The sequence below is a fragment of the Candoia aspera genome, chromosome 3 (assembly GCF_035149785.1).
Source record: "Candoia aspera isolate rCanAsp1 chromosome 3, rCanAsp1.hap2, whole genome shotgun sequence".
Taxonomy (NCBI): domain Eukaryota; kingdom Metazoa; phylum Chordata; class Lepidosauria; order Squamata; family Boidae; genus Candoia; species Candoia aspera.
The window spans coordinates 52,164,772-52,187,945 of record NC_086155.1 but is presented as its reverse complement, the minus strand read 5'-3'; the positions used below and the strand labels follow the sequence as shown (position 1 = coordinate 52,187,945).

Genomic DNA, 23,174 nt, shown 5'->3' with positions numbered 1-23,174 from the left:
TACAGTATTATTAAATAAAACCTGTTTATTGCCTGAATCGCACATTGTGTTAAAATCATAATTTGGTTTGCTTGGCTTTGAAGTAGCCTATTACGTGAATCCCATTACTGTGGGGCTCACTAACCACTTAAACAATATAGATAATCTTGCAAGATTTCTTGCATGAAATCTCCTGAGATGTTAGCCAGCTTTATTTTATATATGTTAATAATTTTGGCTCCTGTGACATTGTGAAAATCCTGTAGGGCTGTGAAGACCTGGTTTTTCACCCAGGCATTGGGCTAGGATAGAAGTGAGTCCACCAAACAAAAGAGTAATTGTAGAGTTGGTTGGATATTGTGGCACTGTGATTGGGATATAGGGTGTTGTGAGGTTTGGTTGGTCATATTTATTCTGTTTTTATTGGATGTCATTTGTGAGCCACCTAGGATTATCACGTAAAGATAAGCGGCCATATAGGTTTTCTAAACAAACAAACAAACAACAAAGTGGAGTCTAAAAAGATTAGAGTCCCTTGGTTTATAGCTTAATATATATATTGTTAAAATTTGGCCATGTCATGAATACTGCTGGTGAGCAGGAGGGGGCCCCTATCCAGGGGGAAAAATGCATGCGTAGTTTAGAGGCTTTGAACTTTCCTTCAAAGGAACTCAGAGCAGACCCGCCTTGAGTTTTGGGTTTATCTGTGTGGGTTTCCCATGGTCTTTCAGTTTGGCAGGATTTTCTATCTACTAGAGTAGTTCAATAAACACTAGAGACCAAGACACCGTTTCAGCGTGGTTCTTCGCTCTAAGTTAGGACAGGCCAGTTGTGTTTTATTCAATAAGTTATGGTTAACTAAACTGCTATTTAGTGTGATTTGTGAGCTCAATGTATTATTTTTTGTTAGAAGCCATTTTTAGTATAGTTTTTAACAGCTACAACCAAGTAAACAAGTGAGATGTTGTTTCTAAGTCCCATCAACTAGAAGTCACTCCAAGCAATTTATCAGCTAGTGAGTTAGACTCCATGTACTGAAGCTACGCACTCTTGCTTGAATATATTGGTGTTCAAACTATTTTCTGTTTGACTATCCTATAGATTTTCTAACTTGCTGCTATGAGGAAACCTCGAAGGAGGTCCCGGCAGACTCTAGAAGGAAGACGTTCTCCCTCACCGTACAGTTTGAAATGCTCACCCACCCGGGAGACTCTAACATATGCCCAGGCTCAACGAATAGTGGAAGTTGATATTGATGGCCGACTCCATCGCATCAGCATTTATGATCCTCTAAAGATCATCACCGAGGATGAGCTAACTGCCCAGGACATCACAGAATGCAACAGTAACAAAGAAAACAGTGAACAGCCACTTTTTCCTTCAAAATCCAAGAAAAATCAGTGTAAAGGCAAAAAAAAAGAGACGTGCACCAAACATGCTTCTGGGGCATCTTTTCATCTACCACAGCCCAGCTTTCGCATGATTGACTCTTTCAGCCAGCCGGATGCTCCACCCCTGTCTTCAGCTTACTATCAGTATATTGAGAAACCACCTGAGGATGTTGATGCTGAAGTGGAGTATGATATGGATGAGGAGGATTTGGCCTGGCTTGACATGATCAATGAGAAAAGGAAGAATGATGGGTATGGGTCAATTTCTGCAGAGACTTTTGAATTGCTACTGGATCAGTTGGAGAAAGAATCATATTTGGAGAGCCGTAACAATGGAGCCCAGCAGACTATGATAGATGAGGATGCTGTTTGTTGTGTTTGCATGGATGATGAATGTCATAACAGCAATGTCATTTTATTTTGTGACATTTGCAACTTGGCTGTGCACCAGGAATGCTATGGAGTTCCCTACATCCCTGAGGGACAATGGCTTTGTCGCTGCTGTCTACAGTCCCCTTCCCACCCTGTTGATTGTGTCTTGTGCCCAAACAAAGGTGGAGCATTCAAACAGACCAGTGATGGTCAATGGGCCCATGTTGTTTGTGCCATTTGGATCCCAGAAGTCTGTTTTGCAAACACTGTGTTTCTGGAACCCATTGAAGGAATAGAAAATATCCCACCTGCTCGCTGGAAACTAACTTGCTACATCTGCAAGCAGAAGGGCATGGGAGCAGCTATCCAGTGTCACAAAATGAACTGTTACACTGCTTTCCATGTTACCTGTGCCCAGAGAGCTGGCCTCTTCATGAAGATTGAGCCCATGAGGGAGACCAGTCTCAATGGCACTACATTTACTGTGCGCAAAACTGCTTACTGTGAGGCACATTCCCCTCCTGGCACAGTGAAAAAAGGACATGCAACTACTGTTCATGAAGGAGAGGAGGACATTTTAAAGAATGAGGCAGTGGAGGGGGTCAGTCCCAAAAATAAAAACAAAGTGAATTTGAAGCAGAAGGTGAAAAAGGAAAGCAGTGCTTCTGCACCTTTGCTAATGGTTACACAGATCCCTTCTTACCGGTGAGTGGTGTAGCTGTTCAACCATCGTTTCTGTGCAGATCCATGAACTAGCCTAGTATTTCTGTCCAGGTTTCTCTTTTCATCTCAGCAGAACATATTCAAAATTTGTGTACATTTTTCAATTATTTATATCCTGCCTTTTAGAATAAACAATCCTTCCAAACTGGCTTACAAGAAATAAAAAGAGGCAGATGAAAATAAATAATATTTGAAACAAGCAAATGAATAAACTTCTAGGGGTCCCTTCCAAATAGCCTGGGGCAGGGGGAGGAAAAAGTCTAGCCTGCCTGGCTGCCTCCCTCCCTTTCTCTCTCTCCAGGGATCATTCCTACAGGGTGGTTGGTGGTAGTGGCCATGTGGGAGGGGAATGAGGAAAGACTTCTTTAAGCAGACTTCTGGATGGATGAGGCAACTTAACTACGTGCTTGATTATAGCCTCAGCCAACAGCTGAGCTTGTTTTCCTGAAGTTCATATTGTAGGAAAGTTCTTGAAATACTAAATTGCTTTGGTTAATTAAAACTATGAAGTAAATTTTGTTCATTTGAGCTCATTTGGTGGGTGGGTATTGCCCATTTTACTATTACTGCTGCTTAATTGGATCGGTATAACTGTGTCTAATGGCATTAATTTTCCAGCTGAAAATCCTCTAATGAACCTGAGATACTGTATAGTTTGTACTTAATACTCATGTGAGTAGAGAATTAGGCAGTGGTCCATATTGCTAAAGTAGAGGAGTTACCATGCCTCATATGGATTTGCAAAGTCTGAAATTGGATTTACTAACGGATAAGCTCTTTTGATGCTATTATTTTCCCTAGGCTGAATAAAATCTGCAGTGGACTCACCTTCCAGAGAAAGAATCAGTTCATGCAGAGGCTGCACAATTATTGGCTGTTGAAGCGTCAGTCAAGAAATGGTGTACCACTGATACGGAGGCTACATTCTCACTTACAGTCCCAAAGAAATGCAGAACTGGTATAAGAACGTCTCGTCATTATAGTGCATCCTGGAGTAGCATGAGGGAGAAATGTTTGATAAACTGTATGGGAAACTGTTCAGGAAAGAATTAGATGAAAATTATCCTTTTTGGAATAGCTATTGCTAGAATAAATTAATTTTGAAAAGTTGAATGAATAGTAGTAATGAAACTATTACATCTTCTCTTAGTGGATCCTTCCATTGCACAGTAACTTTACTAACGGTTATGGATATGTGACATCAATATTTCATATTACATAATATGGAAAAGAGGCAAAGCCAAGATGAGATTTGTCATGTTCATGAAAATATTCCTCAAGCCTGGAAATAGGATTAACTCATCCTACAGGGCAATGTTTTTATTCATTGTGGATATTAAATACTTAGATTGTGACTATTAATCATTAAATCTTCCTTTCCTTTATAGAACTTCATAGGTGATTTTATTGTAGATACTGTCAGTACTGATGATTTTTTTTTCCAACCTTAATTTTTTAAGTGCAGCTACTTAACTTACTGCCACTGAGTGTAGCATGCCATGTACCTTTTTGGTCTACCCAGATTTATTTATTTAGTGAAAGTATGTGGCCGCCCATCTCAAATATATGACTCTCGGTGGCTAACAGTATTAAACATGATAAAACATATACAAAAACCATAAAACGCACAGCAGCCAGAAAAATTATAAAAGCAATGATCATACATTCAGCACAACTGAGAAATGGGTTCTGTCCCACCTCTTAGGCCCCAGGCTCGAGCACAGAGCCATGTCTTCAAAGCTCTACAAAAGGCCAGTGGGGACAGGGCTGATCTAATCTCCAGAGGGATGATTTTCCAGAGGGCAGGTGGCACAACAGAAAAGGTTCTCCCCTTGGGCCCTGCTGGCCAACACTCTGTAACAGACAGGACCCAGAGCGTGCCCCTCCTACCAGACTGGATGAGACGGGTAGAGACAACCAGGGAGAGGTAGTCACATAAGTAACCTGGCCCCAAGACTTAAGATTCACTTGGATTAAATCTTTGTAGTTAAGAACTAGATACTGTGTTAGGTAGACCCTAACTGTGAATTATCGTAGAGTGAAAGAGAAAACTGAGAGATCTGAAGTAACAATACAATCTGCAGCAATGAAACGTTATTTCCACAGAAGGAGCAGGATGAGAAGACTAGTGCAGTGAAAGAAGAACTTAAATATTGGCAGAAACTTCGGCATGATCTAGAAAGAGCACGGCTGCTCATTGAATTAATTCGTAAACGTGAGAAACTCAAACGTGAACAGGTAAATAGAAGCATGACTTGATAGTGCTTTAGCACTGTTTCTATATATTAGTCGCTTTTGAAACTTGCATTATGCATTACAGATTTTTACTGCCATTGAAGGATGAATAGTATTTCATACTGTTGATTAGAGCCAGAAAGGAGAATATATTAATTTTTGCTATGTTAGTTTCTAGTCCTAAGCACATTTATTCAGAATCAAACATCACTTTATGCAGTGTGGCTTACACCCCAATAAGTGTCCATAGGTTTGCAACCAAAGACAAATCTAGAAATGGGTTGGAAATTGTGTTATTAAAAAAAATGCTTAGGTATCTTGCAATACTCACTTACTTTGTCCAAAGAGGTAGTATCTCCAGATTTTGCTCTATGTGGTGTATCATCTAATAACATAACTAATAACATAACAAAAGTTGTAAAAACAAAGATAAAACCCAGAAACTAAATCTAGGAAACCAGGCAAATCCTGTAGAACTACATCATTAATCTAAAATCAGTTATAACATATTACTGAACTGTTTGGGGAAATATAAATGTTTTGTTTGGTGCTACAAGGATAGCAGACTCTCCAGGTGAGCTTCCCTAGAGAGGGCATGATATAGCCCTTTCTCCAGTTATCATTTATCTAATCTTGGACAGCAGTAGGATCTGCATAAAGATGGAGAGGCAGAGTTATATGTTAACCATTTAATTTAAGTTAAGGGTTTCAACAAAGCCATATTTATAGATTTCACAGTTATATAAAATGCCATTTTACAGCCAACTATCTGCTTTAGTTTGCTGTTTTATACTTTAATCACTGTTTTGTTCTGAAGTATGAAATAAGTTGAGCAGAGTGAAACTTCCCTTTCTGAAAATATGCTCCTATGTACTATGCAGGCAAATTCATACATTGGATAACTTATTGTAATTAGTTTATGGTCCATTTTTACAGTGTTATAAGATAGGTGAGAGAGCCTTGTAGATTAATTATATATGAAAAAGAAATATTTATTTTTTCTGAGTTGTTATTCTGATTTCAGGTAAAGGTCCAGCAAGCTGCTATGGAGTTACAGCTTACACCTTTCAATGTGCTTTTGCGCACAACACTGGATCTACTGCAGGAAAAGGATCCAGCCCAGATCTTTTCAGATCCTGTAAACCTGAGTGAGGCAAGTACCTAGATATGTGGTTAGGACTGATCTGAAGGCTCTGTTTAGAGCAGTGGTTCTCAACCTTGGCAACTTTAAGATGTGTGGACTTCAACATGGCTGGCTGGGGAATTCTGAGAGTTGAAGTCCACGCATCTTAAAGTTGCCAAGATTGAGAAGCCCTGGTGTGGAGGAATGGCTACATCAGGGTTTGGCAATGCAGCACCTGGGAGCACTATATCATTTGGACAATCCAAGAAAGCTTCCTCAGGACCCACAAATTAAAAATAACCTTGCAATATTCTATGTTTGTGGGTTGCAAATGCTGAAATTTCACAAAATGTGTTGCTCTTGCAAGGTTTCTGCCACTTTTACAGAGATAAATAACGCAATGTTTTTGCTTTTTTATCATCCAATGAAAGCATTTTTTAGTGCCCAGTATCTGAAAAAAACCTGCCAGCTCTTGGACCATATAATAATACAACTGGAAACAATAAAGTTTTGTTACTTGATTATCTCATATTTCTGTTTCATAAAATAAAGCATTTCTGGAGAGTAAACTACTTATGCAAAGAGCTGCTGAACTGTCCCAACTAGAGCACTGTCTTTATGGAAACTGGCTATTGCCTCTTAGCAAGATAATTCTGTTTGCCAAATGCTGAAGGGAGTGTAATTAACTAAGTGGTATTCCTCTGTGTTTATGTTCAAACCCAGTGCCAATTGAGAGGACATACAGACTGCTTATGATGGGTATACCCTGGTTGGCTAGTAAATGATTTTTGTAATTGTACAGGTTTTATATGTTTAGGTTCCAGATTACCTGGAATTCATTTCCAAGCCAATGGATTTTTCTACCATGAGAAAGAAGCTGGAGTCCCACCAATACCAAACACTGGATGAATTTGAAGAAGATTTTAACCTTATCCTTGCCAACTGCATGAGGTATAATTCTAAAGACACAATTTTCCATCGAGCAGCTGTCCGACTCAGAGACCTTGGAGGGGCAATATTACGCCATGCACGGCGGCAAGCTGAGAATATTGGCTTTGACCCCCAAGTGGGGATTCATTTGCCTGAATCGCCAAAGACAGAAGATTTTTATCGTTTTTCTTGGGAGGATGGTAAGTTTCTGAGATATTTCTAGTGTAATAAAGAAAACTACATGTGTATAAAAATGTATAGCAATTCAGAAAACCATCTTAGAAACAATGTCCCATATAAGAATGTTTAGTTTAATCCAGATTTAAGTGATGAATTTCCTGCTTGTGGTATGAAGTTCATAACGTGGTATAAAGCCTGGTAAGAATGGTGGATAGGTGTGGCTTGAATCACTGAGGTGCAGAGAACTTTCTTGACTGACAGTTCATACCACAATATATCTGATTGCAGTTGACAATATTCTTGTCGCTGAGAACCGAGCTCATCTTTCCCTGGAAGTACAACTGAAGGAATTACTGGAAAAGCTGGACATGGTGAGCACCATGAGGTCAAGTGGGGCCCGAACTCGCCGCATTCGACTCTTGAGACGGGAAATCAACTCTGTGAGGCAAAAGCTGGCTCAGCAGCAGAATAAAGCCATGCCAAATGGAGAACCAGCTCCCTGGGAAGAAGGTCTGGAAAAAGTGCTGCAAGGTGATGAAGATAGGGAGAAAGGTGAGAGATTTCACGAGTTTTCACTAGATCAGCAAGGAAAGGGATTGAGTCTGTGCTGGGATGGGTTGGATAAGTGAGAACACCCCCAGGAATCTCTGCACATTAACCCTGCATGAGTCTGTTAGCCGAACTCTCAGTGTAATGGTTGCTTTTAACAACGCATCCCAACATTATTTGAAAATTGACTCAGAGACGTCTTTAGTATTCGTGATATTTTTCACAGTGTACAGTCCAAATTCTATGTCATGATAAATTGGTGAGTTTGGGAGAAAATGGCAGAGGGTAATCAGATTTGCCAGACTTGAATCTGTTTGGCTGCAGCCCAGAATCTGTACTTATATTGAAATCTCTGCGGCATCTATAGAAAATACTAGGCTGGAACATTCTGTATGCTGTTGCCTATCCTGGAAGTATTAGCTAGTTCTTTTGGGAAGGAAGGGAGGGAGGGGCTACAGAAAAGGGAAATGCAGTTTTAGCCTTCGTTAATTAATAGAAATACAGCAAGGGAAGTAATAGCTGGCTTTTAGTCATTATGCCTTATTCAGATTCCATCTCAGGTGTTGTGTCCAGTTCTGAGCACCACAGTTCAAAAAGATTCAGAGGAACTAAATAGCTATAAAGGGGAGACACTGAGGTAACCGAGTATGTTTAGCCTTGAGAAAAGAAGATTGTGGGCAGATACGCTAGCACTCTTCAAGTATCTGAAAGGACATCACAGGAAAGAAGGTTGAGACCTGTTTTCTGGTGGAGAGTATATGTAGCTGAGAGTTGAGTTGTTGGGCTCTAGGTGTTCTCTGAGCTTGCATTTGCTTCTTGCAGACATTTCATTACCAGGCTGGGTTAAATCATCAGTGCACGGGGTAGCGAAGTGTGCTGGCTATTTATATATGTTAGGTTGTCCACTCCAAGCAATGGGGTGTTGGTTCTTTTTTGATTGCTGTTTGAGTGGGGTATTGTTTCTTCCTTGATTGTTCCTGTTTATCTGGTGCAGGTTCCTACTTATCTGGGTGTTGGTTAATAGGTGTGCAATGAGGAAGGATGTGCTTAGAGCTGTTTGCCTCTTTTCTTGACCTTTTTTGTTCCCTTTTTTGAAAAGTTTATTGTGGTCTGTTAATGGCTGATCTGTCAGAGTGCCAAGCTTCTAGGCATTCTCTTGCATTTTCTGATCTGGCTTGGCCTAAAACCTCTATAGTTTCCCAATTGAAATTGTGTTTGAACTTGTCAGTGTGTAGTGAAATTAAAGAATTTTCCTCATGTCTTCTGACTGTCAATTGATTTTCATGGTTGTGTACTGCCAGTTTGTCCTATGTAGCAGCAACCTTGCATTGTATGTTGTAACTTGATGTGTTTTGTCTTCTTTGGCTGTTGGGTCTTTGTGTTTGCTTAGGATGCTTTGGATAGGTATTGTTCGTTTAGGAGCTACTGTAATGCCAACAAGTTATAGTACCGCCCAGAGTCCCTCTTCTGGGAAAGATGGGCGGTGGCTAAATTTGAGTAATAAATAAATAAATAAAAACCTGGTGGTAATTTCTAAAATGTTTTTGATGAGTGGTAGAACTATCCTTTTTATAGGTTGTGCAGGTTGTAATATGATTAATTGCACAACACACACCTATTAACCAACACTCAGATAAGCAGGAACTAGAACCAGATAAATAGGAACAATCAAGGAAGGAGCTATACCCAATTCAAAGAGCAATTGGGGAAGAAAGAATACCGCAATCGAGACTGTATATAAATAGCAAGAAGACTTCACTCCCCCATGCATTGATGATATTACCTAGCCTGGTAATTAAACATCTGCAAGAAGAAAAGCAAGCTCAGAAACCATCATGGACCCAAAAAGGCCAGTTTCCTATTGTCCCAGAATGCTGAACATCACACACAGTAGTGGATTTAAATTATGGGAAGGCAATTCCAACTGAATATTAGAAAAAAAATGTTCTTTTTTTCACTTGCAAATTTATTAGTTTTATTAGATAAAAAATTTGAACATAGATTTACATATAAACAATAGCACATTACAATACCATTACTTATAGATAGGCAAAAGAGAAAAAGAGAAAAGAGGGAAAAGGGAAAGAAAGAGAAAGCAATAGAAATAGAAAAGAAAAGAAAAAGAGAGAAAAAAAGAAGAAAAAAACATTCTAACATTAAAAGCAGTTTGACAGCAGAACCAGATAACAAGGGAGCTAGTAGGCTGACTTTCACTGGGTATGTGCAGGCATAGGTTAAACCCTCAACCAGGGTTCCGTGGAACCCTAGGGTTCCATGAGAGGTCACCAGGGGTTCCCTGGGAGATCACAATTCATTTAAAAAATTATTTCAAATTCGGGCAACTTCACATTAAAGAGGTAAGTCTCATTCTTTATTTTTAGTTTAAGAACACTGTTAATACACTTATATAGGCCTACACATGAAACAAATATAATAATTTTGTAACTTGTGGCCTATATTTGAGCCTGAATGAGCAGGGGTTCCCTGAGGCTGAAAAATATTTCAAGGGTTCCTCCAGGGTCAAAAGGTTGAGAAAGGCTGGGTTAAACAGACAGCTGTTGTCATGAGTACTGATGGTGAGCAGGAGGGGGCCTCTATCCAGGGGGGAAAATGCATGCGTAGTACTGAGGAGTTAAGCAGCCATTCAAAGAGACACAGATCAGACCCGCCTTAACCTTTGGGGTTTATCTGTCTGGGTTTTTCCCACACTTCTTCAGTTTGTTAGGATTTTCTGTCTAATGTAGCAGTAATAAACACTAGAGACCTATTCCTTGTCTCAGTGTGGTTCCTGGCTGTTAGGACAGCTGTTGAGGATGCTTTAATTTGGACTCCTGCACTGAGTAGGGTGTTATGCATGATGGCCTAAATGTTCTCTTCCTGTCTATTATTCTATGACTAAGAAGGCTGTTGCTACTTGTTCTTACTTGTAACAATGAACTGTGAATATTATACCATGAGATTTTAAAGTAAACTATATACAGATTCTCCAAATAATAGTAAATAAGTGAATTCAAGGAATCTTGGACTCTGGTCCTATGGTCAGTGGGAAGCAAAGTGGGTTTTATTTTGGCTAGGTGTAATATATAAACCCAAACATTGTGATTTATGTACACAATGGTTTAGGATTTTTGAATGAGTCAGAATACCATAACTTGTTCAATAAACCATCATTAAAATGAATCATGGCTTAAAGTGATGTATAAATCCAGCCATAAGTGATTTCAGCTAGCAGGACTCTTAATCTGTTTTTGAACAAGAGATTACTTTTTTTTCAAGTGACATCAGTTGACAGTGTATTACTAACTTGATTGTTCTCTCTCAAAGAAAAGATGTGAAGTCATCATTCTTATGTTTTGAGAGAGAGTGAAAATGGGAAATGCTGTATGTAGAAAAGCAGGCAGGGTTGATTGTGGCATGGGGTGGGCTGTTCAGGGTTTTACACAGAATGTCATGGCAGTAACACAAAAAAGAGCTGTTCACATTGTTTGCTTTCCTTCCCTTGAAAATAGCTTAGCTGAAGTTCAATATCATTAATACAGTACAACTAATAGTCATTAGTCAATTCAGCATGAACTGTGGACAATTCTTAGTACTGTGCATTGTGCAACAGCCCATTCTTCCTTTTTTTGTGGTAGTAGTTAGTTCCTCTTTACCCTTGGGGAAAAAAAACAAGTAGGATATAATTTTAAGAGATTTTATAATATAACCCTATTCATATCTACCCAAAGTTTTCTGTTGAGTTTGTATAATTTATTCACAGATTGGTTTTGATTGTAGCCTTAATATATGTCTGCATGTTAAAAGATACCATCAACTGCTCTTAACAGGGAAAGGTCAAAAGGCAATTCATGTGGATTTTTTGTTGTTTGTTTGCCCTGAAACTGCACAATATGTTATCAACTGATCTGTTCAGTTAGAGTATTTTTGTGTCCTCTTTCTGCAACAAAAGCATTCAGGCATCCGTTAATTTAGAAAAGTTGCCTTGTATCTACCTATCACTGGTTTGATCTATTCGTACATACTAGAGTATCCTTTCTCAGTTCATTCTAGTATTCCTCAGCAAAAAGTTGCATTTATCTAAGCTAATTATAAATTATTTTCACATCCAGGGTTTCAGAAAAAAAATCCTCAGCAATCCAGCTATGATATGACAAAGTTTTGTCTACCTTTTTTGTAGGCATGCAGTCCAGTGTCCATTCTGAAGCAATGGAGCGGTTTCACTATTTCCCTAACTTGTGTCTCGGAGATGGTGACTGCTTATGCTGCTGACCTATAGCTTCTTTCCTTCTTGCACTGTGTCATTTGTGTTCCAGTACAGCATTTTCCCAGTTCAGGAGTGCAGCCAATTCCAAACTTGCAGAATAAGTTCCTACCTCTCTTCCTACCCTTTTCATGACTGTTGTGAAAGGAGAGAGACAAATGCATGCCTGCTTTTGAGGGCTCCTGAAATAACACAAAAAAACCCAAAAAGACAACACCCAATTAGGATATAATGTTAAAAGGGATTTTACAGTATAGCCCTATTCATATCTACTCAGAATTTTATGCCCACTGCCATTTCCACTTCCATTTTGTTCATGGCTAGTAGCAAAATATTTTTCGGATATAACACTTGCTTTCCACTGATTATAATTGGTATGTAAATGTCATGCTGGAAAAGAAAATGACAGAGAAACATCCTCTTTCCTTGCTTTTCCTAAAAACTAAGCCTGGAAGTGAAAAGGGTATTTTATAGGTTTTTTGTTTAATTAAAAAGTTGAGTTCATTCCATGTGTCTTCATTTTTACTTTTTGCTTCATAACTTGCTTTATTTATTTATTTATTTATTTATTTTCCTTGGAATCCTGGGATATAAAAATGAATGTACTCTTCTAAATGTAGACTTTTAGTATTTTATCGCACATCAGATGTTTAGGCTTCTACAGTTCTCTGCAAGGGAGCAATAACTGTAGAGAGAGTTGTTATTCAAACAGCACTCTAATTGTAGGAACAGAAGATGTGAAACAGCTGTTCTGTAGTCCAGTTTAAAAATAGGGTAGCAGATGAAAAACCTGGGGATGGCTTTCATCAGCTCTAATTTCTATTTTAGGGATACTTTGAAGAACTATTTTGAAGAGGTCTACCTTGAAGAGTTGTCTCCTCCACACATTTTTTCCCAGAAATTATACACTTATGGTCAGCTAAATGGGAGCTAAATTTTGTTTAACTGTTAGTGAAGCAACTACAGAATGTTGCTATCTTCCAGCAGTGTTTTGAGATGATTTTATTATAATAACATTTAGAAGTGGGATATTCTCATTATACTAAATGGAGGAATAAAATATTTGGTATGGTATTTTTCAATCACCATTCTCTGATTTTGATAGGAAATTCTTGAGTAATTTCTTCTTCCATGAGTGTGGTCAATCGCAGCATGGGAAAGATGCTAAAATCACATGTGTGCAATGGCTTCATCATGCAAATGTCCTTATATATTTGTGTCCTAGTATCTGGCACAAGTAGGTATGTTGTCTTTGTGTGATGACACCATCATGCATGTTTCGTCATTTGTTGTGTTCCCTTTCTGCCCTCGTCATCAGTGTTGAGGACCATATGGTTTAGGACATGGAGGGAATAATTTAGCTTAGACTGAATGCTTGGATGGAAGCAGAACCTAAACGGGAATGGAATGCAAGTGTGATTTCATTCTGTTATGAGTTTGAACCAAATGTTCAGACATAATCTTGTTAGAGAACAAGAGAAGCTCAATAGGAAGAAGTCTGAGATCTGGATTGTTCTGAATGTTTTGGTGACTGTGTAAGGAACAGTAGCAGTTTTGTTTTGTTTTGTCTTTGAAACAAAAAATACATAAGTGGCTGCTTTCAATGTACACAAAATAGGATTTCATCCCTTTAAGGAGACTTGAACTGCATTTGAAATTCTCCTTATTTAACCTCTAGACTATCCATATTTCCTACTCTTATGTAGGGAATCATGTAGAGATCAAATTGCTTGAAAAGTATTAGGATCTGAAAAAATGAGTAAAGGATGGGGAAATAAGCTTCATGCAGCTTAGTGTTTTCAGCGTATTTACTCAGAAGTAAATCCTTCTAAATTTAATGTGTTTGGGGGATTAAGAAAATTTGCATAGGGTTTCCATCCTCAATAACGGCATGGGATAAATGACAGACATATTTTCTGGCTCTTGTGAGAGTCAGAATAGTTCCTTCTGAAGACTTAGCTAAGATTCTCTCTCCCTTATTCCCCCATACTTGGAATGCCATACATAAGACAAAAAGTAGTTATTTAATTGATGTATTTACATTCATAGAAGAAAGCAGAAACCTGTGATCCTACTTTGGGGAATACTTTCTAAAATGTTCAAGCAGATTCTTTTTCTCTTTAGCAGATGACACCAAGCCCCCACTTCCCCCTACCCTGGAGCCCACAGGACCTGCACCCTCCCTATCGGAGCTGGACTCTCTGCAGGACCCTCCAACTCTCAAACCCATTAGTGAAAGCAAGTCCTTGAACAGACTGCATAAACGGCTGAAGTCCGAGGGTGAGCTCTTTGATAAGAAGACGCTGCAGAGGGAGAGCCACGCCTTCCAGCGCTTGCTCAGCGACAACGGCCTGAATGGATTGGCCCTTCAGGCTACGGGCACCTCTGCCAGCCCCCCGTTTAGTGGAGTGGGCAGGCGGACATCTGTCCTTTTTAAAAAAGCCAAGAACGGGGTGAAACTGCAAAGAGGTCTGGACTGTTCCCTTGAGAATGGAGAGGACCACAGCCAAAGTGGGCAGCTCTCCCCCTCCAGCATAGAGGGTGAGCAGCCATCTCGGAAACGGCCACAGAGTGGGAGCTACAGCGAGAGTGATGGCGAGAAATCCCCCAGGCAGGCAGGAGTGACAGGTGACTCCCCTGAGCTTTCATTCCTCTGATGTTTTGGAAAGTCAGAGATTTCTAGAGTAGGGGTATCTAATACTTGCACTGCTTGCTGGCTGGCAGGAAATCTCCGTATCTCCATAGCGTCCAGCATTTCCTCAAGTCACTTTGGTAACTGGGTTCTGTGTAGTGTCTGTCATAGGACTCTTCACACCAGGCTGTAGTGTTTGTTTATTTTATTTATTTTTCCAATTTTTATCACTGTCCATCTCCCCCAAAATGGGGACCCTGGATGGTTTACAATAAAATTAACAATTAAAACCATATTATTCAGGATGAGAGGAAGCCATGGGCTCACAAACAGAAGATTAGCCTGAGTTTTGGAAGATATGCTGGCCTTTTAATTTGTAATTGATTGGGTTATTATTATTATTATTTATTCTGCTGCTAGGCTGTTTTTAAGGAGGGTTTAGAATATTTGATAGTTTGAGATAGAAAGGGTGTGTGTGTTTTTATCTTTACACAAGAAAATGCTTCCCCTTCGGCCTTCAGTTAAATTGCCTAGTCCTCTTCTCATGGTTTTTGGTTGGGGGAACGGCATTATGTATATTACTTTTTATAACTCTTTCATATGGAATGAGCCCTGATGCTACTGAGATTTTTTTTCAGTGAAAACTTGATATGAAAAGCTTACACCAGAATCTTCTCCACTGCTTTTAGAATAGGACAAAATAATGTACCTAACCTAAATTTGATGGTGCCTGGAAGAATGCAACAGTATTAGAACTTAACTTATTTATAAGATCTGAAACACTAAACAGCAGGATCCAGCATTTCTCTGAATGTGTCTCTGAATTCAGGGCTCACATGATGACTCACAAGTGAGTTTGTGATCTGGCTCCCCTGAAAAAACTTAATTGAAGAGATAAAGTTCTTCCAGTGATGTGTGATCTCTGATGGCTTATTCACACATGGCAGTTTACGTTTGATCCTGCAGTCATCACATAGTGAATACTGATTTGTGAACCAACTCTAACTCATTACTGAAGGAGGCTTCATAAAAGCAAACCAATAGTGAGAGGGGAAATTACTTGCCTTTGTCAGAATTCCTCATTTTTTCTTTCAAGATGAGTAATTTTTACATTATTTCAATATTTGAAAAAGAGAGAACCAAATTATCCATATTTTTTTTGGATTACTTTATGAAACAAACAGAGGCTCTTCCTTCATGATCAGTTTTGGAAATGCTTTGGAAATGGATAACCATTACCAAACCGGTATTTTTACCTATGTGCTCCAAGGAATACCTCAGAGAATGATCCTATGAATAACAAAAGTTGCCCTGAAAAGTTTGTCTAAAAGGGCAAAAATATATCAATAATTTTAATAAATTGCACCACCAAAGACACATGTTCTCTTACATAGTATATAACTGACAGGGGCTATTACATGCAACATCTTAAGTAGCAGCAAATAATTTTAAAGTCATGGATCAGTCTTCTCCAACCTTGCCCAGGAGTCATGCTATATGAGAATTGTGTGAGTTAAAATCTCAGCATTTTTGGGGAACAGCAAGTTTGAGAAACTAGAAGCAGGTGAAATCTCCCATTTAGATGTATCCCAAGGCATTCTGACTGTTACTGTTCTGTGTTATGGTTATTGAGGGTATAGTTATAGTAGCAATGAGTACACCATTGGAAGAGTTGAAGGACGAGGTTAGGGACAGATCCTCATGAACAAAATCTATGTGGTTGGTAAGAGTCAACAATGACTTGCTCACACATAATCAGGAATGTGTGTATGTGCCTGCCTGCATGCATGCTTTATACATTTGTATAGTCTTATTCCAGAGGCTTATCATATTATATTCAAAGATATCCCATAAATATCAAAACATGAATTCCAGTGAAAAAAATCCCACAGAATGTAGCACTTCAAATTACCATTTCCCCAGAACAGAATGTGGTCTTTTCACCACTGAAAAAAATTAATTTGCTTCCTTACTGTATGAATTTTGCACAAAACAAAGGTGAGGGCAATCTTATATTCAGGGATTTTAACTGGATAGAAGAAAGAATATTGTGTTTATACAAAAGAAGCCATGTTGTCTACATGGACACACTTATGGAGTCCTTGGTGCTCTCTGAGCTTGGTTGTTTGCTTGCAAACATTTCATTACCCAACTATTAGTGCGAGTGAGTGTGGGGTTTGCTTCCTGTTTATATACAAAGGCCGAACCACAGTTATCATGGGCAGAACACAATACACACAAAAAGCCAAAGGATTACTGGAGGACAAAGAAACCTACATTCCAGTAAACACCAACCCAATACAGAAACTGGACAACCTGGTCAAGAGAACCCTCAATGACCTAACCAAGAAAGGTCAAATCACCAAAGAAGAACAGTGGCAGATGAAAAGCAGTGGACCTGTCCTGCCATGCTTCTGTGGACTCCCCAAAATACACAAGCCCAACATACTTCTTTGTCCAATTGTATTGTTACCAGGAACCCCAACTTACAACATAGTCAAAGAACTTACAAAAAAGCTTTGATATCTCACAGAGGGGAGCAACTATTCTATCAACTCCCCACTACAGTGCCTCCAGAAGATCAAAGACCTAAAAATAGAAGATGAAATTATGGTTTCATTCAATGTCACAGCACTCTTTATGCCCATAGATCCGGAACTAGCAAAAGAATCCATGGCAGCAGTACTAAACAACACACCCGATCTAGCCAAATACACTAAGATTGAAATATCTAGAATCATGGACTTTGTCAACCTCTGCCTCACTACCTACTTTCAGTTTGATGGACAAATATACCAACAAATCAGAGGAACACCCATGGGATCACCACTCAGGATTCGTAGCAGAGACTGTAATGCCTAGAAACTATAGCATTCCCACACATACAACCAAAAGTATGGATCCAGTATGTAGACAACACCTGTCCTAACAACCAGGAAACACACTGAGACGAGGAACTGGTCTCTAATATTTATTACTAGTACTTAACAGGAATCCTAACAAACTGAAGAAGCGTGGGAAAAACCCAGACATATAACCCCCAAGGGTTAAGGTGGTCCCGATCTGTGTCTCTTTGAATGGCTGAACAATTCCTCAGTGCTACGCATGCGCTTGACAGTCTGGATGGGAGCCCCCTGCTCGCCATCCTTACTCATGACATCACCATTATAAAAAAGGAACAACTAGAGAAGACACGTGACACAATCAACAACATCTTCAAAGGAATAAAATTCACAAGGGAAGAAGAAAACAACAACACACTACCCTTCCTGGATATCCTCATCAGAGGAAACAACGGCAAATTAAAAATGCAACTCTATCAAAAAACAACCCACACTAAGTGATTACCAAAGTAACAATGCAACCTCCTACCAGAGCAGCCTTATAAGAACATTATTCAGATGAGTACAAATGCACTGCAGCAACCCAGAACACCAGAAAAAGGAAACAGGCCACCTATACAACATCTTCCAAACAAAATGGATACCCACGCAACTTTATCAAAAAGTGCCGACCCCTCAACCCACTACAGCACAACCAACACAAGCTATGAAAAGGATAGCACTACCACACATCAAAAACATCTCAGAAACAACCAACAGACTGTTACAACCACACAGCATCACTGTAGCACACAAACCAACTAAAGCTTTCCCAACATCTTCAGTAACCCAAAAGACCCAGGAGCCAAGAAGAAAAAACAGGAGCCATTTACAACATACAGTGTAAGGGCTGTAACAGCTTCTATATAGAACAGACAGACAGAAGACTAGCAGAGCACATCCATGAACACCAACTAGCAGTCAGAAGACGCAATGAAAACTTCTTAATTTCACAGCACATGGACAGACTCAAGCATAGTTTCAACTGGGAAACTGAGCATCCTAGACCAAGCTAAATCCAAAAATGCTAGGGAGTTCCTGAAAGCTTTGGCATTCAGATCAATCAGCTATCAATAGACACATAGAAATAAACCACATTTACACACCATTCAAAAGGGACAATAAAAAAGCTAAGTTGGAAACAAAAAAAAATCCTCTCCAGCAGCCAACACCCAGATAAGCAGGGATTAACACCAGCAAAGAATCAAGCAGAAAACAATACCCTAATCAAGGAACTACCAAGGAGAAAACCACCCACCCACCAACACAGGGCAAGCTACTGTATAAACAGGGAGCAAACCCCACCCTCACTAGCACTGATGATGTTACCTAGTTGGCTAATGAAATGTCTGCAAGCAAACACCAAGCTCAGAGAGCACCAAGGACTCCACAGTTCAACCCCTCTCTTCTATAGGACATATGTATAGTACCTGTATTGTGTATATTATAAACTAAATGTAATTCCTTGAAGTGTGCCTCAATTCTGCATGGAGTCTGTATGCACTAGATAGAGTCCTGATGCTTCACGTCCATGTGATTTTCTGGTCAACAGCATGGAACTGGTTTGCCATTGCTTTTTCTGAGGTGTTATTCAGCTTTCCATCCAATGTACAGTAGCTCTGGTATCACCTGCAGACTCCTGTCTAAATTTCTAAGCAAGCCTAACCCTGCTTAGCTTCTGAGCCCAGATGAAGTCAGCTTGATGTGCTAAGTTTACATAGCAGCTATTGTTAAATATAGTAAACTGTCTCAGGCTAGTTTCATATTCTAGTTTGACTAAGAAGTGCAGCAGTTATTTTTCCCATTTGAGGCATTTGTGTGACAGCTCAGGGATTACCAAAAGTTTCTAATATTCTGCTGAAAGGTCTTTCCGTTCAGATTTTTTCCCCTTAGACTCCATTCTTTTTGTTATCTCTTCGTCCCTGCTTAGAAAATTATATAGCGAATCAAGGGGAGTTTTTTGCTTTTCTTCTCATAATATAAGGACATATTTGTTAAGAAAAAGAATGAAGACTAATTGGCAGAAAATAAGATCAAATAGTGTATTACTGACAGTGGTAATACTTTACAAAATGGAATGGATTCATCCTTGTGTTTTTGAGGGGGTGATCTGAACCTGTTTTTTTAAATAATAAGATTTCCATAAGGAGCCCTCTTGAGGCTAATGTAATTCATGTATGCTTAGAGGAACATTTAAATTGGGGGCCAAGTTTGTTGTTATGTCTTTGACCATTATTTCACATTCTCTGTCACCCATGGAATCCAACCTTTTCTCATCCTGAATGCTGATTCAGTGGTTTCATTTAGCTGTTTACTATGACCACGAAGTGAAAATGTTTACACCCTTTTCATGTCTTAAAGTTTCTCTTCCTCTATATGTACATTCTTCTAGAACCAAGAATAGTAATAGTGATATTCTTGGTTCTAGAAGAATGTGCATATAGAGGAAGAGAAACTTTAAGACATGAAAAGGGTGTAAACATATCTTCACTTTTGAGCTTGGTTCTTACAGAATAATCCCTATTCAACCAAGGACACTGAAAATGGGAATAAAATTTACAATGATGGGACATAAGGGGATTCCCCAAGCAACTCTGTTTTTTATACCAAGTGTTAGTGAATATACACAAGATAGTTATACATTTGTTTCTTTAGAATCAATAATCATCATAAAGAAAATGACAATGGGGAGAAAAGTAGCACTTTGTTATAATACAAATGCATAAGAATCTCTAGGGATTAAGTAAGGACAGAAACAAATATTCTCAGAAGAAAAGTAACAAGGTATCTAGGGGATTCATGTGTGAATGGATATGATGATAATCACAATTTAAAACAACACTTTAAAAAGGATAGGGAAAAGAGTTATTAGTTGAAGAATCATGGGATAATGGCTGGAATGAAGAGCATTTCAAAATTAATCATGTCAACTATGAGGGACATTACTGACACACAGTATTACTTTTATGGGATAGTTATATTCAGGTAAAACCAAAATAAATATAGAAGTAGAATGCCAACTACACAATTCAATATGGACTATATTTATTTCTGAATATGTTCATATAATCATACTAAAAACTAGTGGTCTGTAATCTCATTGTGTTAGAGATCATCTATAATCCCTATAATATTAGGTTTGCATGCTATGTGTTTCATTCTCTTTCAGTTATCTGTGCCCAACATAACATTTGATACATAGAAAATATGATTAAAGACACTATAATGTTTAACACTTCTTGCCCTAGGAGATGTTTACAGAAGGGCAGTAAATATTCATATGCATACAAATGTTCCAGCTTTATTAGAGTACATGCAGGATTCTCCTTGGGATCAGGGCACTTGCATAAGTTTGCAGAATATAATCATTTGAATATCCCTGAAAAGTACTATATTGAATTACCAGTTTTATTCTACTTGAGCTTCTTCTGTTTCTGTAATAATGCACAAGAAAGAAGATAAAATTACCTTGAAGTAGCTTTTATGCTGAAAAAATACACATTTTTAGTTGAAAGCCTGATGAACATGTATTTTGAGTAAATTCCATTAGTGTGAAGGGATAATTTGGAAGTAATTTGCTCTTTCATTATTTTTGGGAAATAAAGAAAAAAGCAAAATGTGCATATAAAAATACAAGTGTTATCCTCTTAACTTTATCTGGAAAAATACCGTCTGAGAGTATCAAAGGAATCTAGGATTCTATTAATGAGATTGTCTCTAGAAAAATTACTTTGATAAATACCTCCATAGGGCTTCAAACTCAAATTTTGCATTGTAATTAGAACTGGAAGTTAAAATTGCTCGCATTTTCCCCAGGGTCTGTTGTGCATAATCTAATAAGTGGATTCTTACATATACAGGTAGTCCTTGACTTGAGACCATTTGTTAGAGACAGTTCGAAGTTACGACGGTGCTGAAAAAGGAGATTTACGACCAGTCCCCCATGGTCTTGTGATCACAATCTGGGTGCTTGGCAGCCAGTTTGCACTTCCGCTGGGTTGCCAAGCGCTCCGCAGTCACGTGGTCACTATTTGCAACCTTCCCTGCCAGCTTCCCCAGAAACTCAAAGGGGAAGACTGCAGGGAAGATTGCAAGTCACTGGGATAAGTCTCCCACACCCATACACCCTCCCTCAGCCCCTCTGTTCTTGCACCATGTGGGCCACTCACCCCTGCACGCTCTCCCTGACCCACAATATACCCTGACTCGTGTGGCACCTCTTGCGCACCCTCCCCAACCCACACAGTGCCTCTCACAAACCCCCTCACATCCTTTCTGACCTGTGCAGTGCTTCTCACACACACACCCTTGTGCACTGTCTCCACACCTCATCTCTCATGCACCCTCCCTGATCCTTCCCCACACCCCCATCCACCCCCTCACTATCTCCCCTACCTGGCAGCAGCCACTTACCAGCCTGCGGCCTGGGACTTGAAACATCCTGCCAGCTTCCCCACTGGCTTTGGTTGTGGGAAGCCAGTAGGAAGTCGCCTCACCTAATGACCATGGGATTCAGTTAACGACCACAACTGGGACTTCAGGGATTGCCGTCCTTAAGTGATACAGTCGCATTTTATGACCACATCACTTAGCGATGGAAATTCTGGTCCCAATTGCCGTCTTAAGTTGAGGACTATCTGTATTTCACTTTTCTGTCCCACGGTTACTGGATTTGGATTAACACAATGTAGCAATCAAAGAGAACACCAAGGACTCCACATAACACAATGTATTGTGTTACCTGCATAAAGCTTTATAGGTTCAATGCAGTGGCATTATAAGTGAGATTCAGGGCTCACTAGACTCTGGAGGATCTGGCTCAAGTTTGAAAGGCTAAAGCAACATCATAAGCTCTGCTCTGCATACACCTGAGCCTCCTTGTGCATAATGATGTTGTGACAGTGAAACACTGCACTCTTCCTAAACTTTTCTCAGGCTGCCAAACAGCTGGATTAAGTACATTTTACTGCAAAACCAGATCTCTAGAATAAAAAACATTAGCAGGTACCAACCTCTGGGCTGTCACTGTGCATAAACATTTGGAAGGTTATGCCAATTGTTGCCTTAAATCTTAAATGCATTCTGAATGTAACTGACCATGCTCATCTAACCTTATTAGCTGTAGTGTGTGTGTTTGTGTGTGTATATATATATATTTAAGAATATTATGTGTAACTAGACTTTGTCTTCTCACCTGTCTTCTCAGCAGCTGTGACCAATGGCTTCAGGAAGCATATAGAAAGTGGATCTGACTCAGAATGTAGCTCTGGACTTGGCAGTGGTCTTTCATTTGATATCTGCAGGTAAGACCCCTTTTGGGTGGTCACACCCAATAATTATAATTCTATTAATTTTTCAGTGTTTTGCTTAATTTTATTATATTTCACTTGCATCCTCATCAGTAGCCATTGTATTGTAGTGGATGTATTTGTGGCTATATATGTAGTAGGTTTTGCAGATTTCATGGTGATTGTTCCTGCCTTACATTTTGGGCAATTTACATTACAGTAGTGCTTGTGATACTCATATTTGCAGTATATTCTTACCTTATAGCAGGATTTCCCAGACGGTGAGGTGTACCTCCCTTGGGGAGGTGCAGACAGAGTCCAGGAGAGGTGTGAAGAACCTTTGAGTTACAATAAATCCACTTTTCCCAAAGTTTAATTATATTGTTTTCATTGTTCATTTGTGTCCATTTTGGTGTTTGGATTTTTAGGGGAGGTGTGTTACATTAAGATTACACTAAAGGGAGGTGTGATGACAAAAAGTTTAGGAACCCCTGCCTTATAGCATATTTGTTTTCCCTCTCCTCCTTCCTTTTGCACCAGTATTTTAGTAGTTAACATACCTGATGATTCCAAGATATATGGGTGCTGTAAGGTCAAGAATAAATTCCAATTCAACTTTTAGAAAAGTT

The 23,174-nt window shown here is 39.2% G+C and overlaps 1 protein-coding gene across 5 annotated transcripts in view; it reads left to right on the top strand.

Moving 5' to 3' along the window:
• Positions 1 to 1,084: 1,084 nt before the first annotated feature.
• BRPF3 (bromodomain and PHD finger containing 3) overlaps positions 1,085 to 23,174 on the top strand; it is a 39,283-nt gene continuing 17,193 nt past the window's right edge. Inside the window, exons 1-8 of one of the 5 annotated variants that reach the window (XM_063297666.1) lie at positions 1,085 to 2,447; positions 3,267 to 3,423; positions 4,572 to 4,703; positions 5,725 to 5,853; positions 6,641 to 6,953; positions 7,222 to 7,485; positions 13,871 to 14,371; positions 22,464 to 22,560. In XM_063297666.1, coding sequence (XP_063153736.1) covers positions 1,099 to 2,447; positions 3,267 to 3,423; positions 4,572 to 4,703; positions 5,725 to 5,853; positions 6,641 to 6,953; positions 7,222 to 7,485; positions 13,871 to 14,371; positions 22,464 to 22,560 — 2,942 coding nt within the window. In that variant the 5' untranslated portion in view covers positions 1,085 to 1,098. Of the gene's footprint in view, positions 2,448 to 3,266; positions 3,424 to 4,571; positions 4,704 to 5,724; positions 5,854 to 6,640; positions 6,954 to 7,221; positions 7,486 to 13,867; positions 14,372 to 22,463; positions 22,561 to 23,174 lie in introns of all 5 variants that reach the window. The other 4 variants (XM_063297667.1, XM_063297665.1, XM_063297669.1 and 1 more) reach the window with 4 other exon arrangements.